Genomic DNA, 17,656 nt, shown 5'->3' with positions numbered 1-17,656 from the left:
GCCTCGGCTTTCTACCCGAGGCTCCGACGCCAGGCTGTGCTTTTGATCACGTGGTTCCCCTCCCCCAACGTTCCCCCGGCCCCAGCGCGCAGTGTAGACCCGCCCGTCGCCCTCTGCGCATGCGCAGGGGGCTGGCCCGGAGGCGGAGCCTGACCGTGGAGTGACAGGCCTCGCCGCCCCCGCCCCCGCAAGGCCTCTTCGCCCCTGGAGTCTGAACACGAGACGTCGACTCCCGTCGGTGACGGCCTGCTCCCATCTGCGCATGCGCAGGGAGCCCCGCACAGCCTTGCGGGAACTGTGGTCCGGACCCGCGCCCAGCACGCCCGGACTCCATTTCCCGTGGTGCCCTGGGCGGCCGACTTCCGGCGCCGGTACGGGTCGGCGCACGCGGCCGCGGTCTGGTTGACTTTGCCGAGCCATGGAGGGCGGCTTCGGCTCCGACTTCGGGGGCTCGGGCAGCGGCAAGCTGGACCCGGGGCTCATCATGGAGCAGGTGAAGGTGCAGATCGCCGTGGCCAACGCGCAGGAGCTGCTGCAGGTCCGGGGCCGGGCCGGGGGCGGGGGTCGGGAGCCTCCGGGGGGCGGGTCGCGGCTGACGGCTCGCGTGTCCCCACAGAGGATGACGGACAAGTGCTTCCGGAAGTGCATCGGGAAGCCGGGGGGCTCCCTGGACAATTCCGAGCAGGTGAGACCCGCGGGGTGAGCTGGGGCCGTGGCTCCGGACCCCGGACTGGTTGGGGAGGTGTCTGCGCGTGCGCGGACTCGAGGGGCCGTGCTGGGTGGGCCGTGCGCGTGCGCAGTCCGCTGCCCGGGCCGAGCTGAGCCGCGCGCGCTCCCGCCTGCAGAAGTGCATCGCCATGTGCATGGACCGCTACATGGACGCCTGGAACACCGTGTCCCGCGCCTACAACTCGCGGCTGCAGCGGGAACGAGCCAACATGTGACCGGGCCGCCGGCAGCACCCCTCCCCGGCCATGTCCACAGATGTCCTTGGCGGAACGGGCCGGCGTGCGTGGACTTTACGAGGACGCGACCGGTGCTGGGACACTGGGGACTCCGCCTCCTCCGCCGCCCACCCGCACCTGCCAGCGCCTGCAGCTCGCGTCCCGGGGGCGCTGGGCACTTCCCAGAGCGCTGGCACCCCTCCTGCTGTGCCCAGGTCTACCTCGAGTCCTGGACCCAGAATCCGGGTTGGGACCTGGGGGGACGTGGTCAGACCCCAACTGAGCTGTGACCCCCCCCCTCGGGGGTGACAAATAAATTGCCGAGGGGGCGCGGAGAGCACCCTGTGCGTCTTCCCTGCAGGGATCTCGTGGGAGAAGGTGCCGCGTGCACCTGGGCACCCCGCCCCCATCTTTTCTCCTGGGTGGTACCTGGTTCGCAGGTGACCGGAAATGTGTTCGCACCCAAGGGGGCCTTGAAGGTGAGGCTGACCTCGCCCAGTCCCAAAGGCCACCCTTCCTCCCATTTCTGGGTCCTGGATGAGGGGCAGCCAAGTGGTTCTTGCGGTGACATGCAGTTGAAGAGCGAGCAGGCTGGAGACAGGGGCTGCGTTTATTGGGACAAAACACACAGTACAAGTGCCTCCTGTTCCCCGCGGCTCCCCCACCCCCGCCGCCGCCTGGACGCCCCATGCTTGGGCTTGGTGGCCAGCTGGTCCCTGCTGCCTTTCCGGCTTCTCCCAGGCCTGCACAGCCACGTGGCGGTCACTCCTGGATGTTCTGCCCGATCCAGCCTCTCACGGCAGCCACCCGGGTATAGACGCCCGGGAAGTGGGGCCGCCCGCAGCCGTAACCCCAGCTGGTGACCCCAGTTAGCACCCACCGGCCGGAGGGCTCCCTGCAGGCAAGGGGGCCCCCAGCGTCACCCTGAGGAGAGAAGAGGTCCTCAGAGCAGGGCGGTCCCTCCCCGACCGCAGCCCTCGGGCGTCGTCACACCCGTGGGTCACCAGGCTCTCTGTGAGCCTCACTTGCTATCTGGGAGAAGGCTTGAGTGCTAGGATGACCCATTCATCTGGCTGGCAGGCGTCTACGGACCCCCCACCACTGTGGTCCCGGAGCCGAAAGCGCCTCGCACGGCTGCCCCTCCCGTCCCTGCTCTGCGGGGCCCGGGGAGGACGCGCGGGAGTGGAAATGGGTTCATGATGGACACCAAATAAACGGAGCGAAAACTCCACGGCCGAAAAGGTGCCCGGCTCGATCCGCGTGAGAAGCTCGCACTGGAGGGTGGGGCCTGGCTGGGGGGCCCTGGAGCGAGGAGAGCTCGCCCTCCTCCCGGGTGGGACCTGGACCCCCCCCCCCTCAGCCCCTCTTTCAGCGGCAAAGTGCGCTCACCGAGCAGCTGTCCACGCCGCCCTGCGGGAAGCCCGCGCACAGCATGCGGCTGCTGATCTGCACCGGGTAGAAGCGGCGACACGTCTGCTCGCTCAGGAGGCGCACGGCCGCCTTCTGCAGCTGCCGCGCCATCGAGCCTGCGGGGGAGACGGGCCGCTGGAGCCGCGCGCCCGCCCTGCACCGTGGGGCCCCCACCCCTGCACGCGGGGCCCGGGCTGGGGGGCCTTGCCGACGCCCCCGCACGCCTACCTCCCTCGCGCACCGAGCCCCAGCCGGTGATGACGCAGCGCGCGCCGTCGGGGGGCCGGGGCGCGGGCTCGGGCAGGCAGATGGGGCGCACCAGGCGGCTGCGGCGCACGGGCCCCGCCAGCTCGAGCAGCGCCACGTCGTAGTCGAGCGTGTAGAGGTTGTAGAAAGGGTGCCTGTGGATGCGCGCCACGCGCTCCAGCTGCCCGTCCGCGCCGCTCAGGAACGGAGTGCCCAGGAAGGCCGCCCACTGCTTGGGGTCCCCGTAGCTGCGGGGCGTGCGGGGACAGGCGTCGGCCCGGATCCCCGGCCCCCGCCCGCCTGCACCTCCCCTGGACCCTGCCCGCAGGGGCTGTGTCCGCGGCCTCGCTTGTGTCCCCAGCGGCCGGCTGGGGACCGTGGGCAGGGCGCCTGACCTCTGGCCTCGGGTTGCTCATCCACAAATGGGGCTAAGAGTCGTCCCTTTCTCCTAGGGGAGGGGTGAGGGCGAGGGGACCCCGTGCCCCTGCCCACTGTTTCTGACCCTGGCGCGCAAGGCGCACAGTGTGCACCCTGAGCTGGGTGTCTCCGTGAAGGACGGCGCCCCTCGCCTGGCTCACCGACTGAGCACCCTGCCAGGAAGGGGACTCCCCACTGGGTGGCCTTTGGGGGCTGGCGCTAATCCGAGGGGGACGGGGTGTGGAAGTGTCCTGCAGTTCCCCAGAGACCCGGATGTCGCCCGCACGCCTGGCCTGGGACGAGGAGAGGCTGCAGACCCCCCCGGGTTTGGTGAGGGCGGCAGCGCTGGACTGGCCCCCAGCGCGGTGGTCGGGCCCGGGGGTGGGGGGGTGGGGGTGGGGGTGGGGAGGGCTGCCTGGAGGAGGAGAGGCCTGGGGCAGTGGGGGCCGGAGGCGGGCGGACTCACACGTCGAAGCAGTGCGCCGCCGACAGCAGCCACCTCTCGGCCACCAGCACGGCCCCGCAGCGGTGCTCCCGGCGCCGCAGCCACAGGCTCACCTGCCACGGCCACTCCCCGCGGCCCGCCGCGCTGCCGCCCACGATCCTGGTCAGCGCCGCCGCCGGCGCCAGGCCGCAGTCTGCGGGGATCGGAGCGGCAGGTCGGCTGGGTGCACGACGGCGCCTCCTCCGCGCAGCCCGCCGGGCGCCCCCGTCGCGCAGTTCTTGAGTGGGCTCGCTGGGGAGGGGCAGCCGGGAGAGGGCGGGGTCCGCCTCTCGAAAACTCGGCACGGAGGAACACTGGACCTGGCGCTTGGTCCTACAAACGAGCCTCTGCACTTTCCTCAAGTAACATTTGAAGTGCATTTAAGTTTGTTTCCGATATCCTCAGATTGGGGTCAGGCTAGCGTCCCCTCCCACCACCACCGCCGCCTCCAGGCATCTCTTGGTGCCACCGGGGCCGAGTCTCCTGCTGCCCCAGGGCCTTTGCACACCCTGGGCCCCCTGCCCGGATGCCCTCCTGCTGCTCTGTACCCGGGTCCTGTGTGACCCAGTCTCCTTCCCCGATACTTCCTCCAGGCTGTGACACCCGCCCCCCAGCACAAGGTGCACCTTCAGAACACAGTTGTAGGAAAGACAAACCGGTGGTTTCAAGGGGTGCGGCAGAGACCACTCTTACCACCCCTGGGGACACTTCCCACAGGCCTTTTCCTCCTTTTCCTCCTGGGGAGCCGTCCCCCTTGCCCAGCCTGCTCTCCTGCCACCCAGCTGCCTTCCCTGCCCCCCAGGTTTGGGACGGGCCCTAGAAGGGAACAGAAGGGCTATGTCCTCGCCTGGAACAAGGGGAGGGGGGCCAATTGACCACCTGCCCGGCTCCCTACCCTCGACCCTCCTGACACCACAGGGACCTGGCCGAGGACCAGGAGGCCTGGAGCATCCGGGACCTGCAGCCAGCCCCTCGGCCACACGGAACAAGGCCACCGTTTCCTGGGGCTTCCTACCCGGCCAGCCCCCAGGGGCAGGACGCGCAGCCTGTGGCTCTTGGAAAAGCAGTGGTCCTCAGGCTGGGAGGCCAGGCCCCATCAGCCAGCCACAAAGGACCGAAACGCCCGCTGCTCCCAGCGTCCCTACTGGACGCCCCCCCGCCCCCGGCGCAGACGGGCAGAGACCGCTGCAGGGGCACAGCCGGGCGGGCGTGGCGCCCCAGGGCTTGCAGGACCCGAGTCCCAGCGCCTCAGCCTGGATTTCCAGTCCAGCTGCAGAGCTTCCCACAGGGGGTTCCAGGCTCGTTGCTGCACCTCTGTCTTAGCTCCAGGGTCCCCCTGGCCGCCCAGAACCGGGGCACGTGGTCTGCGTTGCTCTGAGCCAGTGAAGACTGTTTCATTCAACGTCCCCTGCACCGCACTCTGCCCCCAGATCCCCTAACACCTGTCCCCTCCTTTGGTTCCTGCAGTGGGCAGGCCGCCCCCCTGCAAAGAACCCGCGAACCTGACCTTGTGGGTGTGGGTCCGCGTCTGGGGGAGTCAGGCCCATTGGGCCAGGACCGCGTCCAAATGTGCAGGGAAAGGAACAAACCCCTTCAGGACACGTGGAGGTTGTGATGGGGCTGTGGGCTTGTGAGCGGTCCACCCGGCTTCTCCGTAGTGGGGTTAAACCCAGCCGTGGACTGAAGGACGGTGGGGACCTGGGGGGGTCGGGCGATGAAGGAGGCGGGGCACAGAGAGGTCTCCCGGCTCAGAGCCTCTAGGGGTGTCCCTGGGAGGATGCCGACAGACAGGGACGTGGAACAGCGGGGATTCTGGGAAACTCCGCAGTGAGAAGGAAAGTGCGGGCCACCCACCCAGACCAGCAGCCCCGTGTGCCGAGCACCTGCCCCTTGGGGTTCCCCCCAGAGCTTGCTTGTCCCTGCCTCCCCAGCTGCAGGTGGCCAGACCGGACGTGGCCCCCAGAATCTGGGGGCCAGAGAAGTGGGGGCGTGGCTTGTGGCCCAGAGCGAGGTGGGGGTGGGGGTGGTGCCTCCTGCTGCTCCCCCATCATCACCCTCCCCAGAGCCCCACCTTCCTCTCCAGTGGGTTCTGCTCGGGGGGCGGGGGTGGTATTTGGTCCCTGGAGGCCAAGCCCAGGGCGGTGGGGGATGGGGAGTGGGTGGGCTCACTAAGATGGGGCCACATGGCACCCCCGTGTCCCCCCGGAGCCAGAGCATCTTCTCTCTAGTTGTCCCGGACGCCTCGGGGGGCTGCTGACTGACTGCCCGGCTGAGCCACAGGAAAGGGCCTAGATTCCATGGCCGTTATTTTCGACCTACAAATCCGGCTGTTCTGTAGAGCTCTGACTAGTATTTAATAAAAATGAACTCAGAGTTTTAGACACGAGCGGAAGCATCCCAGGGGCACCCTCGCCGTCCATGTCGCCATCGGCCGTGACGGCCGCGCTGTCCTGCACCGGACCGGGGCGCCTGGACACCCCTGCAGGCCTGGCGGGGAGCCTGGGGGGTCTGCTGCCCGAGCCCCAGCTCTGTCCTGCTCTGACTTCCCGTCCCTTCTAGCTACCTGTCGTCACAGCGTGTGTGTGTGTCTCTCGAGTTCCCTTCTGCCCCCGAGCTTGGCACGATGGCACCTGGCACAGAGGAGGGACTTACGAACTCTGGCTGAGTGGACGGGTGACCCCAGCACGGACACCCGCCCGCCAGGGCCTTCCCCCTGCACCCAGGGGACCCTCAAGAGTGTCCTCTGTAAAATGGGAGCAGACAGGGCTAGCAGGATAAGGCACGTGCCACCAGACAGCGTACGTCTGTGGCCCGTGCCCGTGTCCCCGGCTGTCAGGGCCTGGGACGGGCTGACTTGCGTCGCCCCCACATTCAGAAGTTGAAGCCAGGACCCCCAGGACCCCGCAATGTGGCTGTGTTTGGAGAAGGGTCTTGAAAGAGGTGACTGAGGTAAATGAGGCCATGAGGGTGGACCCCAATCCCACGACTGGGGTCCTTTCAGGGGAGGTGAGGACACGGACATGCACCGGGGGACGACCACGTGAGGGCACAGGGGGACAGCGGCCTCCACACACCACGGAGAGAGGCCTCGGGGGACCAGCCCTGCCAACGCCAGCCTCCAGCGTGGGGACAATTAATTGTCCGAGCCGCCCAGACCGTGGGACATGGTGATGGCCACCTCGCAGACTGACACAGGACCCCTGCCACCCCCAGTGTCACTCCACCCCTCCCAGTACCTGGTGGCTGGGGCCCCAGGGTGGTCTCCGGGGCGTGTGGAAGCGGCGTCTGTCCCCTGGTGGTGGTCCCCATGGCGGTGGTGGTCCTGTTGGCAGGTTGGCTGGTCGCCCCGCTGGTGGCCGGGGGGGTGGGTCTGCTGGCCGTGACCCCCGGGGCTGTGAGGCCAGCCGTCGTCCTGGGGGCCTGACTGGTGGTGGCGGGCGTCCTCATGGTGGCTGGGGGTGGCGCGGGGAGGGGCTGCGAGGACATGGTGTCCAGGATCCAGCCCTTCAGCCTGGTGACGCGCGAGTACACGCCGGGCTTTTTGGCCTGAGCACAGCCGATGCCCCAGCTCACGATGCCCGCCAGGTAAAACACACCGGGGGTCTCCTCGCAGGCCAGGGGGCCCCCCGAGTCGCCCTAGAAAACCAGGAAAGAGGGCTGGCTGGGACCACCCCGGTGCCCTCCCGCGTTCCCACCGTGGGCACCGGGACTCAGGACACCTGGCTGCAGACCCAGGCCTGGCCGTGTGACCTTGCGTGACCTTGAGCAGGTCACTTCTCCTCCCTGAGCCTCACTTGTTCTTGCTCCCGTTTCAGAGATTAGGAAAAAAAAAAAAAAAAATACAGAAAACCCCAAAGAGGAAAATAACCCTCGAGGATTTTCCCACCACCTGGAATGAACCACGGCTCGCCGGCCACCCGTCTTTTTTTTCCACCAGTAACACATTTCTTTAAAAATTTAGAACGTCATGCTAAAGCTCAGGCCGAATAGCAGGCCATGTTTCCCAAAGACCGGCTGAGACGACCTCTCCCACCCGATGTGCTCCTTGAACGCTGGGACCCTCCCGCTGGGTGGGTGGTGGGGTCCGTCCCTGCCTTGAACCCTTAGGATGGCTGAGCCCACAGAGTCCGGGGGCAGCAATGCCAGGCGACTCAGTAAAAAAAGAAAAAAAGGGCCACGTGCTTCCGCCTTGCTTTCTCGGGAGCCCCGAGGGCCCAGCAGAGACCGCAAGGGGAGGCCACGTGGAGGGCACAGCCGATCCCGCCAGCGGCCACGAGCAGACGTGCAAGGAGAGATGCCTCCCCATCGGGCCGGGGCCTGGGACGCTGCGTGGCATAGACAAGCCCCATCTGAATTCACATCTCTGATCACCACGAGTGGTTGTTTTCCACCGCCAAGCTCCAGGGTGGGGTTCCACCGTGGGGAAACTGAGGCAGCCCCGCCCCAAGGCACGGTTTTCAAACTCCGCCACCTGACACCGCTTTCCCTTCCATCTTGGCGGACACGTCGAGCGCTGGAGACATCCAGGCCCGCGCCAGCAGCCACACCGGCGGCCGGAGGGACGCGGGCATGTCGCCTAGATGTCGGCCGGCTCCCCGTTGGGCGCGCTCACCTGGCAGGAGTCCACCTGGCCCTCCAGGAAGCCGGCGCACAGCATCCGGTCGGTGAGCGAGAAGTTGTACAGCGCGCTGCACGCCTTCTGGTCTATGATGCCCACCGACGCGCGCTGCAGGATGTCAGGCTTGGACGCTGCCGGGAAGAGGAGACCCCCGCCCGCCCCGAGGCCACTTACAGAGCCGCCCCGTCCAATAGCCAGTTTGGCTCCGACAGAGCCCGGGGGGCGGGCGGGGGCGTGCAGATCAAACTTTATCAACAGCAGCTGCCCCGGGCCCAGGGTGGGGGGGGGGGCCTGAGTTTGCGACCCCCTGGAGGAGTGGCGGGCGGGTGGCTCGCGGGCGGGGGCTCACCGTTCCCCTCCTGCGTGTTCCCCCAGCCGGAGATCATGCACTTGCGGCCCACGGGGAACTTCTGGACGGCCAGCGGCAGGCAGACGGGCTGCACGTACTTGTTGAAGACTAGGGGCCCCGCCAGCTCCAGCACGGCCACGTCGAAGTCCAGGAGGCCGGGGTCGTACTGGGGGTGCAGCACCGCCCTCTTGAGCCCCATCTTCACCGGGCTCCCGCCGACACCCGCGAGGGACGCGGTGCCCAGGTGGGCCTGCACCAGCTCCACCTTGGTGCTGCGACGAGAGGCCGCTCACAGCCCCCTGCCGTGCCCCCCCTCCACCCCACTCCGGGGACGCCACCCCGGGGACCCCGGGGAGAAAGGGCCGCATGGCTGCTCCCCCAAAGACCCCGACGGATTCTCCTGGCCCGACCCACAGAGCCCCCACTTCTCCTTCCCGCCCCCCGCCTCTTTGCAAGGGGGCGTCCACACACCCGGCTGTGACCCTGGGGGCGGGGGGGTCAGCTGGTGACAATGGGGGGCCGGTGGGCTTACTGGTTGAAGCAGTGCGCGGCCGACAGCAGCCAGCGGTCCCCCACCACGGCCGCTCCGCAGAAGTGCCGGGACCCCTCCTCCAGGCTGGCCTGCCAGGGCACCTCCCCGGGGGCGGCTCCCAGCCCGCCCACGATGCGGCTGGGCTTCTCCAGGGCCGGCCGGACCCCGCACTCTGAGGGGACGACAGGGGGCGTGCGGGCAGCCCGGGCACCCTCGTCCCCACGACCCCAGCGAGAGACCGGGGCTTAAAGGGTCCTGAGGTCTCACTGCTGGGGGTGGGGGACACAGGTCCTAAAGGAGCAGACGCACCGCCCGCGCCCGGCCGGCCAGACCCAGACCCAGACCCAGGCCCGTCGCCACCAGGAGCAGCGTGGGGCGGCCCCCCGAGCCGAGGAAGAGCCGGGTTATCCCGGGATGTGCAGACGCGGTGGGCGTAAGCGACGTGAAATGAAGCGGCTTCGATCGGCTCGGAGGTTTGTGGGACCATAAAGGGGGATCACTATCAGATCCGGGCTGCCACAGAGCCCGGCCCTCGGAAACCACAAAGGGAAGGCAGACGGAGACCCTTGGGGCAGGAATTCAGGCGGCTCCAGGGCCAACAAGGTGAATTTTCTTTTTTCTGTTTTTTTTTTTTTTTTTTTTTTGAGGAAGATCAGCCCTGAGCTAACATCTGCCACCAATCCTCCTTTTTCTCTTTTTTTTCTGAGGAAGACTGGCCCTGAGCTAACATCCATGCCCATCTTCCTCTACTTTATACGTGGGACGCCTACCACAGCATGGTTTGCCAAGCGGTGCCATGTCCGCACCAGGGATCCGAACTGGCAGGCCCTGGGCCCCCAAAGGGGACATGTGCACTTAACCGCTGTGCCACCGGGCCAGCCCCCAGATGAATATTCTTAAGGCAACAGAGCGAGGCCCTCGGAAACATCTAAGACGGTCGATTTTCTGTTATGTGTTTGTCATCACAATTAAAAATAAAAGTAAAAAAACAGATAAGCTGATTTGACCCCTCACCTGGGGAAAATGCACGCAAACAAGTGTACGGAGTTTTTGGAAAAAAAGAAACGACGCTTCTCAGATATTAAAATAGGCACAGCTGTCTCCCGACGCCCCCTCCGGGAAGCCAGCACCAATCCACCCGACCCCGGGGGTGGGCGCCCCCTCTGCCTGCCTGCCCCCCAATACCTTGCGGCTTAGACGCAGTGACTGGGTCCTGAGGCACAGGGCTGGGGGCCAGCATGGGTGGGGTGGGAGTGTCCACCCCCCGGCTCTCGGCGCTGCTGGGCCAGGCGGTGCTGGAGGTGGCGGGCGCAGGGGCCACAGTGGGGGCCGGGGGCTTGCTCGGGGTGGCGATGGCCTCCAGGATCCAGTTGCTCAGGCTGGTCACTCGGGCGTAGACCCCCGGCCGCCGCGCTTCTGCGCACCCGATTCCCCAGCTCACGATGCCGGCCAGGAAGAACCTGCCGGACGGCTCCTCGCAGACGAGGGGGCCCCCCGAGTCCCCCTAGGAGACAAAGGGACGCCCTCAGCAGCAGCCAGGCCAAAGCCCAGAGCCGTGGGGTCGGAGAAGGAGCCCTGGACGGGGACCTCCCTCCACGAGCTCACGGGGCACACGTGAGCTGATAATTCACTTGTCAGAACCCCAGTTCTCTTCTGCAAAAATAAAATAGGACCATTGGACTATGGGAATCTCAAAGATCGATTTTAGTTCTACCACTGGCAGTTTAAAACCCAAATAAACAACATCCCCTCCCCTCCTTATGCCAGTAGATCTTTGATAATGTCACTACTTGCTTAAGTCAACAGTATGACTGCCCTGCTGGAGCCCGGAGACTTCTCACGACAGCAGCAGCGTCCCGCCAGAGGGGCCTGAGCTGCCCTCGCCCCATCCTGTCTTGCTATCTTGCTCCAGCTCCCCGTGACTCTTGCGTTCTTAACCCGGGGAACCCGGGGGCCTTTCCCGGCGGCCTCGGGCAGGGGGCGTGGCCTGGGGCTCACCTGGCAGGAGTCCACCTTGCCGTCCAGGTAGCCGGCGCACAGCATCCGGTCGGTGAGCGAGGGGCCGTACAGGCCGGCGCACAGGGCCTGGTCCAGCAGCTCCACGGTGGCCTTCTGCAGCCTCTCCGGCTTGACCACTGCCCGGGTGGGGAGACACGAGGGGGCAGCGTTTCAGGGCCCCAGGCAGCCCCCCTGAGCCGGGAGGCAGAAGGACGTCATCTCCTCTCCGAGCCTCAGTTTCCCCAGCTGCCCACCCAGCCCAGAAACTAGCAAACACTAAAGGTTCCACCGATGATTACGGATATGAGGCGTCAAAGTTGACACCCCACATGGGCCCCTCAGCTCCCCCCTCCAAAAACCCACTCTTCCCTGAGGCCCCCCTCCCCTGCTTCTGCTGTGACTCTCGTCCCGCTCTGCTGGAATTGAAAAACCCAAGTCTGGGCTGCCTACCCCAGGGCCTTTGCACACGCTGTTCCAGCTGCCTAGAATGCTTGTCCCTGCGGAATGTGCTTGCCTTCCTGCTTCATCTCTTCCTCAAGGAGGCCTCTCCTGACCTCCCCGTTTAAACTGGCAGCCCTCCCTGATTCCATCCCCATCCGATTCCTCTCCCTGGCCTCCATCACTATCAATTATCTTGTTTAGCATCCGCCTCCCCCCGGAACTGCACCATCCAGTATGGTCACCACGGGCCTCGTGGGGCCATTTTAGATGCAGACTGAGATTCAGTAAAATAAAACACAACGTAAAACTCAGTTTCTCAACCGCCCCGGCTGCGTTCCACAGGGCTGGTGGCCCCCATAGCGGACGGCACAGGCGCAGAGCATCAAATTACGGTCAATTCTCGTTATTCCCGGCGGTTCTGCTCCATAAAGTCGCCGGGAACACTGAATTAGCGAATATGGACCCGCTGCTCCCCGGGGGTCCCAGGGGGACAGTCCTGCCGGCCTCCGGCCACGACATTGTCGTTAACCGACCTACGCACGACCTTCTGTCCCGCGCGTTTCTGTCTGAAGACACCTTATTTAATACACGCTGTCGATTCCTTGACCCTGAACTCACGGCCTGAGCGAAACTCAAATAATGGGTATTTTTTCCTAAGACGCAGTCCGCCCTTCCTGTCCTTAGAAACACTGGCCAGCACTCGGCGAGCGGGCCATTTTACACAGCAAAACGACCCCCAAAAGCACAAAGATGCAAAAAAAAAAAAAATGCGGCAGAAAATACACCGCGAAAAGGACCCTGCTTTCCAGCCTGAGGTGAAACAAGAAGGCAGAGCGTCGCCTTGTTCCAGCTCAGCCGGAAACGTGCGTGTCCTCGACTCAAAATCTTCACCCCTCTGCGCGCGGCGGCAAAGGGAAGTTCCCGCGAGCGTCCGATTGAGGCTGCGAACAAACGACGTTCGCGAGTAAGCGAATTCGCAAACGCGGAACCCGCGGATAATGAGGCGGGACGGTAACCGCAGAACCCGCGGATAATGAGGCCGGGCGGCGTTTTGCCTGATTTCCGGCGGGGCCGCGGAAAGACGGGCACTTACGGAAGTCCTCCTTGAGGTAGCCCCAGCCCGAGATGAGACACTTCCTCCGGGGCGGGAAGATGTGCGTGGCGGCCGGCAGGCACACGGGCTGGACGTGCCTGCTGAAGGGGAGGGGGCTGCCCAGCTCCAGCACCGCCACGTCGAAGTCGGCCGTGTCCGAGTCGTAGGCGGGGTGTGTGACGATCCGGGCCACGCGGGCCCGCACGGTGCTGGCCTCCGAGCCGCTGAGGGAGGTGGTGCCCGCGTAGGCCACCCACTCCGTGGGGTCTTGGAATCTGCGGGGGTGGGGAGAACACACCACAGCTCAGGGGACCACGGAGGGGAAGGGAGCAAAATGCTAAGGGGGCGCCCCCCAAACTGAGTCATGCAGACCAGATAATGTTGTCATGCAGCGTCGTCAGAAATCAAAATAAATGCAGAAAAATTAAAACCCCATTTTTTAGCAGAGACGGGATCCGACGGGGCTGGGATTAGGGTATTCAGGGGGCGCCCCAAATCGCCGGCCCTGTAAGAAAGTGTCTTTTCACACCGACTTGTGAAACATCTAAATGGATGCAAAAAACTCCAGGATGAACACAATATCGACATTTTACGTAAACACGGCACCCCACCCGTTCCCGTCCCTCCCCTTCCCCGGACCCCGGCCTGGCCCATCAGGTCTTCATTCTAAAATTGTACGTTCTGTTCATCGAGGATTTTTTTCTCTTGCATTCATTTGGATTTTTTTTTTCTTGAGGAAGATTAGCCCTGAGCTAACATCTGCTGCCAATCCTCCTCTTTTTGCTGAGGAAGACTGGCCCTGAGCTCACATCCGTGCCCATCTTCCCTTACTTTATATGTGGGACGCCCACCACAGCATGGCTTGCCAAGCGGTGCCCTGTCCGCACCCGGGATCCGAACCAGCGAACCCGGGGCTGCTGAAGTAGAACGTGCGAACTTAACGGCTGCACCACCGGGCCGCCCGGCCGTCACTTGGATGTTTTACAAGGTGGCGTGAAAATCTCCCCCATCGGAGGACGGAGGGCCTCGGGTGGCCCCTCGCATCGCTGCCCCCAGGCGAATGCCTCGCTCTCCTCATCCTGATCCCGGCCCCGAGGGACATGTGCCTCGCGGATCCCACGCTCGGTCCACAGGACAACACGCTTCCCAGCAGAGCCCGGGGCCAAACCCGCCCAGCCTGTTGCCTGAGCCGCGCTGGTCGCTGGCCGCCCGGCCCCAGGCAGGTCCTGGGCGTCCGGGGGCTGCACAGCCCAGCTCCACGGCCCCGGTCCCCTCCGCCCTCAGCGCCCAGCCTCCCTCCAGGGCCTGTCCCCAACCCCCTCTCAGCTCAACGTCACAACTCTTCCTGCCTTAAAAGTGGCTAAAATGGTAAATTTTATCAGAATAAGAAAGAAAGAAAGAAAAAGCAAAAAAAACTCTAAGACAGACTCTTGCGACAACTGGGGAAAACTGAACATGGATTGAATACTGGGTGACATGGCACAATTTTTAAAAATGTCCTTGGGGGGCCGGCCTGGTGGCGCAGCGGTTGAATGCACACGTTCTGCTTCGGCGGCCCTGGGTTCGCCGGTTCAGATCCCAGGTGCGGACATGGCACCGCTTGGCAAGCCATGCTGTGGTAGGCGTCCCACATATAAAGTAGAGGAAGATGGACACGGATGTGAGCTCAGGGCCAGTCTTCCTCAGCAAAAAGAGGAGGATTGGCAGCAGATGTTAGCTCAGGGCTAATCTTCCTCAAGGAAAAAAAAGAAAAGGGCAAAGGCTCTGAATGGACATTTCTTCCAAGAAGTTATATGAATGGCCGATGAGCACAGGAAAAGATGCTCAGCGTCACCGATGATCAGGGAAGTGCTGATCAGAAGCACGATGAGACGCCGCCCCGAGCCCACGGGGACGGCTGGAATCAAAAGGACAGATAAGCACAGGTGTTGCTGAGGACGTGGAGAAGTTGGCGCGTTGTGCACGGCTGGTGGGAATGGAAGACGGGGCAGCGGTTGTGGGAAAGTGGATGGCGGTTCCTCCAAAAATTAGACACAGGATGACTGTGTGAGCCAGCAATTCCGCTCCTACGTCTATGTCCAAAAGGGTTGAAAACAGGGACTCAAACACGTTCACCGCAGCCAAAAAGTGGGAGCGCCCCCAGTGTCCATGATGGATGATGGACGCACACAGTGTGGTCCATGCAGACACTGGAATATTACGCAGCCGTGAAAAGGAAGGAGATCCTGACTCCTGCTCCCACGTGGAGGGACCTGGAGGACGTGATGCTCAGGGACGTGAGCCAGACACAGAAGGACACACACTGTGTGGTCCACTCACAGGAGGTCCCCAGAGGAGCCACAGCCACAGAGACGGAAAGTGGATGGGGGGCCAGGGGCTGGGGGAGGGGTGGGAGTCAGTGTTTCATGGGGACAGAGCTGCAGTTTGGGGAGATGGAAAGTTCTGGAGACGGATGGAGGGGATGGTGGCACAACCGTGTGAATGTGCTTCATGCCGCTGAATTTTAGTAGTTAAAATGGCAAATTTATGTTATGTATATCTTACCAAGATTTAATGTATTCAGATTTGACAAAAACAACAGAAAAGGAAAAGACAGGAAGAAAGAAAGAGTTCCAAGGGGCTCTGGGGACGCCACCTTTCCTGGCCACCTTTCCTGGTCGGTGGCGTCCCCAGAGCGGGAGGGAAGGCGGGACCCAGGGACGGGGTGGGCTACGTGGGGCTCACTCGTTGAAGCAGTGGGCGGCCGACACCAGCCACCGGGCCCCGACCACGGCCGCCCCGCAGAAGTGCTCGCCGTTCTCTCGGAGGCTGACTTGCCACGGGAACTCCCTGGGGGACGCCGCCACGCCGCCCACGATCCTGCCCGCCGTCCTCCAGCCGGGCTGCAAGCCGCAGTCTGCGAGACAGAGAGGGCCAGCCGGGCCCCCAGGAAGGGGAGAAACCTCTAAGCTCTTGGAATGTCCCGCCTGAGAAGACTGTGTTCATTTACCTGGGGATTTGTGTCACGGCCTAGGGTTTATGTGACAGTGGGGTGGATGGGGGCGGGGGATACAGGGGCCATGTGGGTATCAGCGCGACCTCTGGAGAGGCTGGAGACTGAGGTTATGGGTTGACTTGTGTCCCCATATAGACGTTGAAGTTCTAAACCCCAGGACCTTGGAACGTGCTGTTATTTGGGAAAAGGGTCTTGGCAGGTGATCAAATTAAGACAAGGTCACTAGGGTGGCCTTAAATCCAGTGACCGGTGTCCTTATAAAAAGGGGACATTTGGACGCAGGTACACACATGGGGAGACGGGCCCAGGCCGAGATGGGGGAGACGCTTCTACAAGCCAGGGGACGCCAAAGAGGCCAGCACCACCGGCAGCTGGGGGAGTGCATGGGTCAGATGCTCCCTCACGGCCCCGGCAGAGGGGACCAGCCCTGCTGACACCTCGATCTCAGCCTTCTGGCCTCCAGACCCGGGAGAGAGCCAGTTTCTGCTGTTTGAGCTGCCCAGTCGGAGGCCCTTTGTCATGGTGGCCCCAGGACATTTGTACGCCTGTGGCCCGCCATACGGGGGCTCGTGCTGCGTGACCAACCCCACCACAAAGCCGGACACCGAGGCTTGAGTGAGCTTCCCCGGGTCGGAAGCACTTTGCGCGTGTCATCACTTATTGCTGCCGGGGGGAATTAATGAAGGGCTGTGCGCCCACAGCTCCGCTGGGCGAGGACAAGTGGACGCTCACGTCCCAGAGGGGTGGACTGACCACAGCGGGCCTCGTCGGATCCATCGGGGCAGTCCACGCTGTCGTCACACTCGGGGTTCACCTTAGTGACACACCGGCTGTTCCCGCAGGCGAAGGCGTCCGCCGGGCAGCGACCTGAGGACAGAGAAGGGCCGAGCTCCTGACCTCACTCCGCGTCTCCCGGCCGCGGCCACCTCTCCGCTCGGACACCCCGGAGCGCGGAAGACACCTCGGATCTGCTGTCTCGTCTCTGACTGTTTCTGGAATAATTTTCCCAGAATCACGACAGGGACGTCACACGAGAACGTCACTCGGCTCCGAGGCCGGGGCTGGGCGGCAGAAATGTGGGTACGTCCGCCGTGTGTGTGTGTACATCCAAATTTTCTAGTAGCCGTGCTCAAAAAAAGTAAGAAATGGGTGAAATTAAATGTTTTTAATGGCGGAAAAATACACGTAACGTAAAATTCACCATTTTAGCTATTTTGAGTAGACAGTTCACATTTGGGGCCAGATCATGGTCTGGGGGGGGCCGTCCTGGGCGCTGTGGGGGGTTGAGCAGCATCCCTGGTCCCCACCCACTCGATGCCAGGAGCTCCCCCAGTGTGACACCCACAGATGTCCCCAGAGGTCACCCAGTGTCCCCTGGGGGCCGGGACCACCCCTAGTTGGGGGCCACTGATATAAAGCTCAATAAATGTATCTACAAATGTCTCGGGAGCTGTCTGGAAAATATTCAACGCAACGAGATTCCAGATGGCACTGACTCTTTTTCCTTTTTCCCCCCCAAACTGTTTGTTTCGTGTTTTGCTTTGTTTGTTTCGTGTCTTTTAACAACAGGTTTCCACCACTTTGCAAAAAAAAAACAAAAAAACCAACCCAATAATGTTTTCTCTTAATCACGCTCGGCCGTGTGTATATAATTCAAAGTGTCTCCTCTTTAGATCCTCTGCGCACACGGGACTGTGAAGTCACCGCCCCCGCGGGCGGCTGGGGCGCAAAAAACCAGCATTTCCCGCCTCCTGGGGATGCCTCTGCGTGCTGCAAAGAGGCTTGGGAGAACTCTCCAGAAAAGCCGGGCAGGGAGCTCACGGGAGAGAGAAACACACACCTGATTTCATGTCTCTGTCCGTCGGTGGCCCCCGCTGGCTTCCTGCGGTGGAACCGAGAAGAAACGGAAAGTCGGTCAGTGAACGGCCGAGTCCCCTGGAGGACACCATGACGCAAAGCAGAGAGCTGCCCCGTCCCCCTCGGGAGCCGCTTAAATTCTAACTTCGATCACTGAAGATGAAATGAAATGATGGGTTCTCTGCCTCAGTCTCTCTGGCCGCCCGTCCATCACGCGTGACAGCCACGTGGCGCTGGCGGCCACCGCGGTGGATGGCGCAGACGTGAACCGT

The 17,656-nt window shown here is 63.5% G+C and overlaps 2 protein-coding genes across 2 annotated transcripts in view; one reads left to right on the top strand and one right to left on the bottom strand.

Annotated features, from left to right (window-relative positions):
• Positions 1-125: 125 nt before the first annotated feature.
• Positions 126-1,284, top strand: TIMM13 (translocase of inner mitochondrial membrane 13). Its single transcript, XM_070622450.1, has 3 exons — positions 126-538; positions 617-685; positions 846-1,284. Exons 1-3 carry the CDS (start codon positions 419-421, stop codon positions 942-944), a joined length of 288 nt encoding a protein of 95 aa, XP_070478551.1. The 5' UTR covers positions 126-418; the 3' UTR covers positions 945-1,284.
• A 276-nt stretch (positions 1,285-1,560) lies between these two features.
• The window catches only part of TMPRSS9 (transmembrane serine protease 9), a 44,320-nt gene continuing 28,224 nt past the window's right edge, over positions 1,561-17,656 (bottom strand). Inside the window, exons 6-19 of the mRNA XM_070622451.1 lie at positions 17,368-17,409; positions 16,281-16,394; positions 15,257-15,428; positions 12,533-12,807; positions 10,999-11,135; positions 10,186-10,504; positions 9,001-9,172; positions 8,469-8,740; positions 8,114-8,250; positions 6,738-7,137; positions 3,484-3,655; positions 2,583-2,848; positions 2,334-2,470; positions 1,561-1,868 (exon numbers count right to left, since the gene is read on the bottom strand). Coding sequence (XP_070478552.1) covers positions 1,707-1,868; positions 2,334-2,470; positions 2,583-2,848; positions 3,484-3,655; positions 6,738-7,137; positions 8,114-8,250; positions 8,469-8,740; positions 9,001-9,172; positions 10,186-10,504; positions 10,999-11,135; positions 12,533-12,807; positions 15,257-15,428; positions 16,281-16,394; positions 17,368-17,409 — 2,777 coding nt within the window. The 3' untranslated portion in view covers positions 1,561-1,706. The remainder of the gene's footprint in view (positions 1,869-2,333; positions 2,471-2,582; positions 2,849-3,483; positions 3,656-6,737; positions 7,138-8,113; positions 8,251-8,468; positions 8,741-9,000; positions 9,173-10,185; positions 10,505-10,998; positions 11,136-12,532; positions 12,808-15,256; positions 15,429-16,280; positions 16,395-17,367; positions 17,410-17,656) is intronic.

Source organism: Equus przewalskii, chromosome 6, assembly GCF_037783145.1.
Source record: "Equus przewalskii isolate Varuska chromosome 6, EquPr2, whole genome shotgun sequence".
NCBI classification, from domain to species: Eukaryota; Metazoa; Chordata; class Mammalia; order Perissodactyla; family Equidae; genus Equus; species Equus przewalskii.
This window is presented reverse-complemented; position numbering and strand designations above follow the sequence as displayed.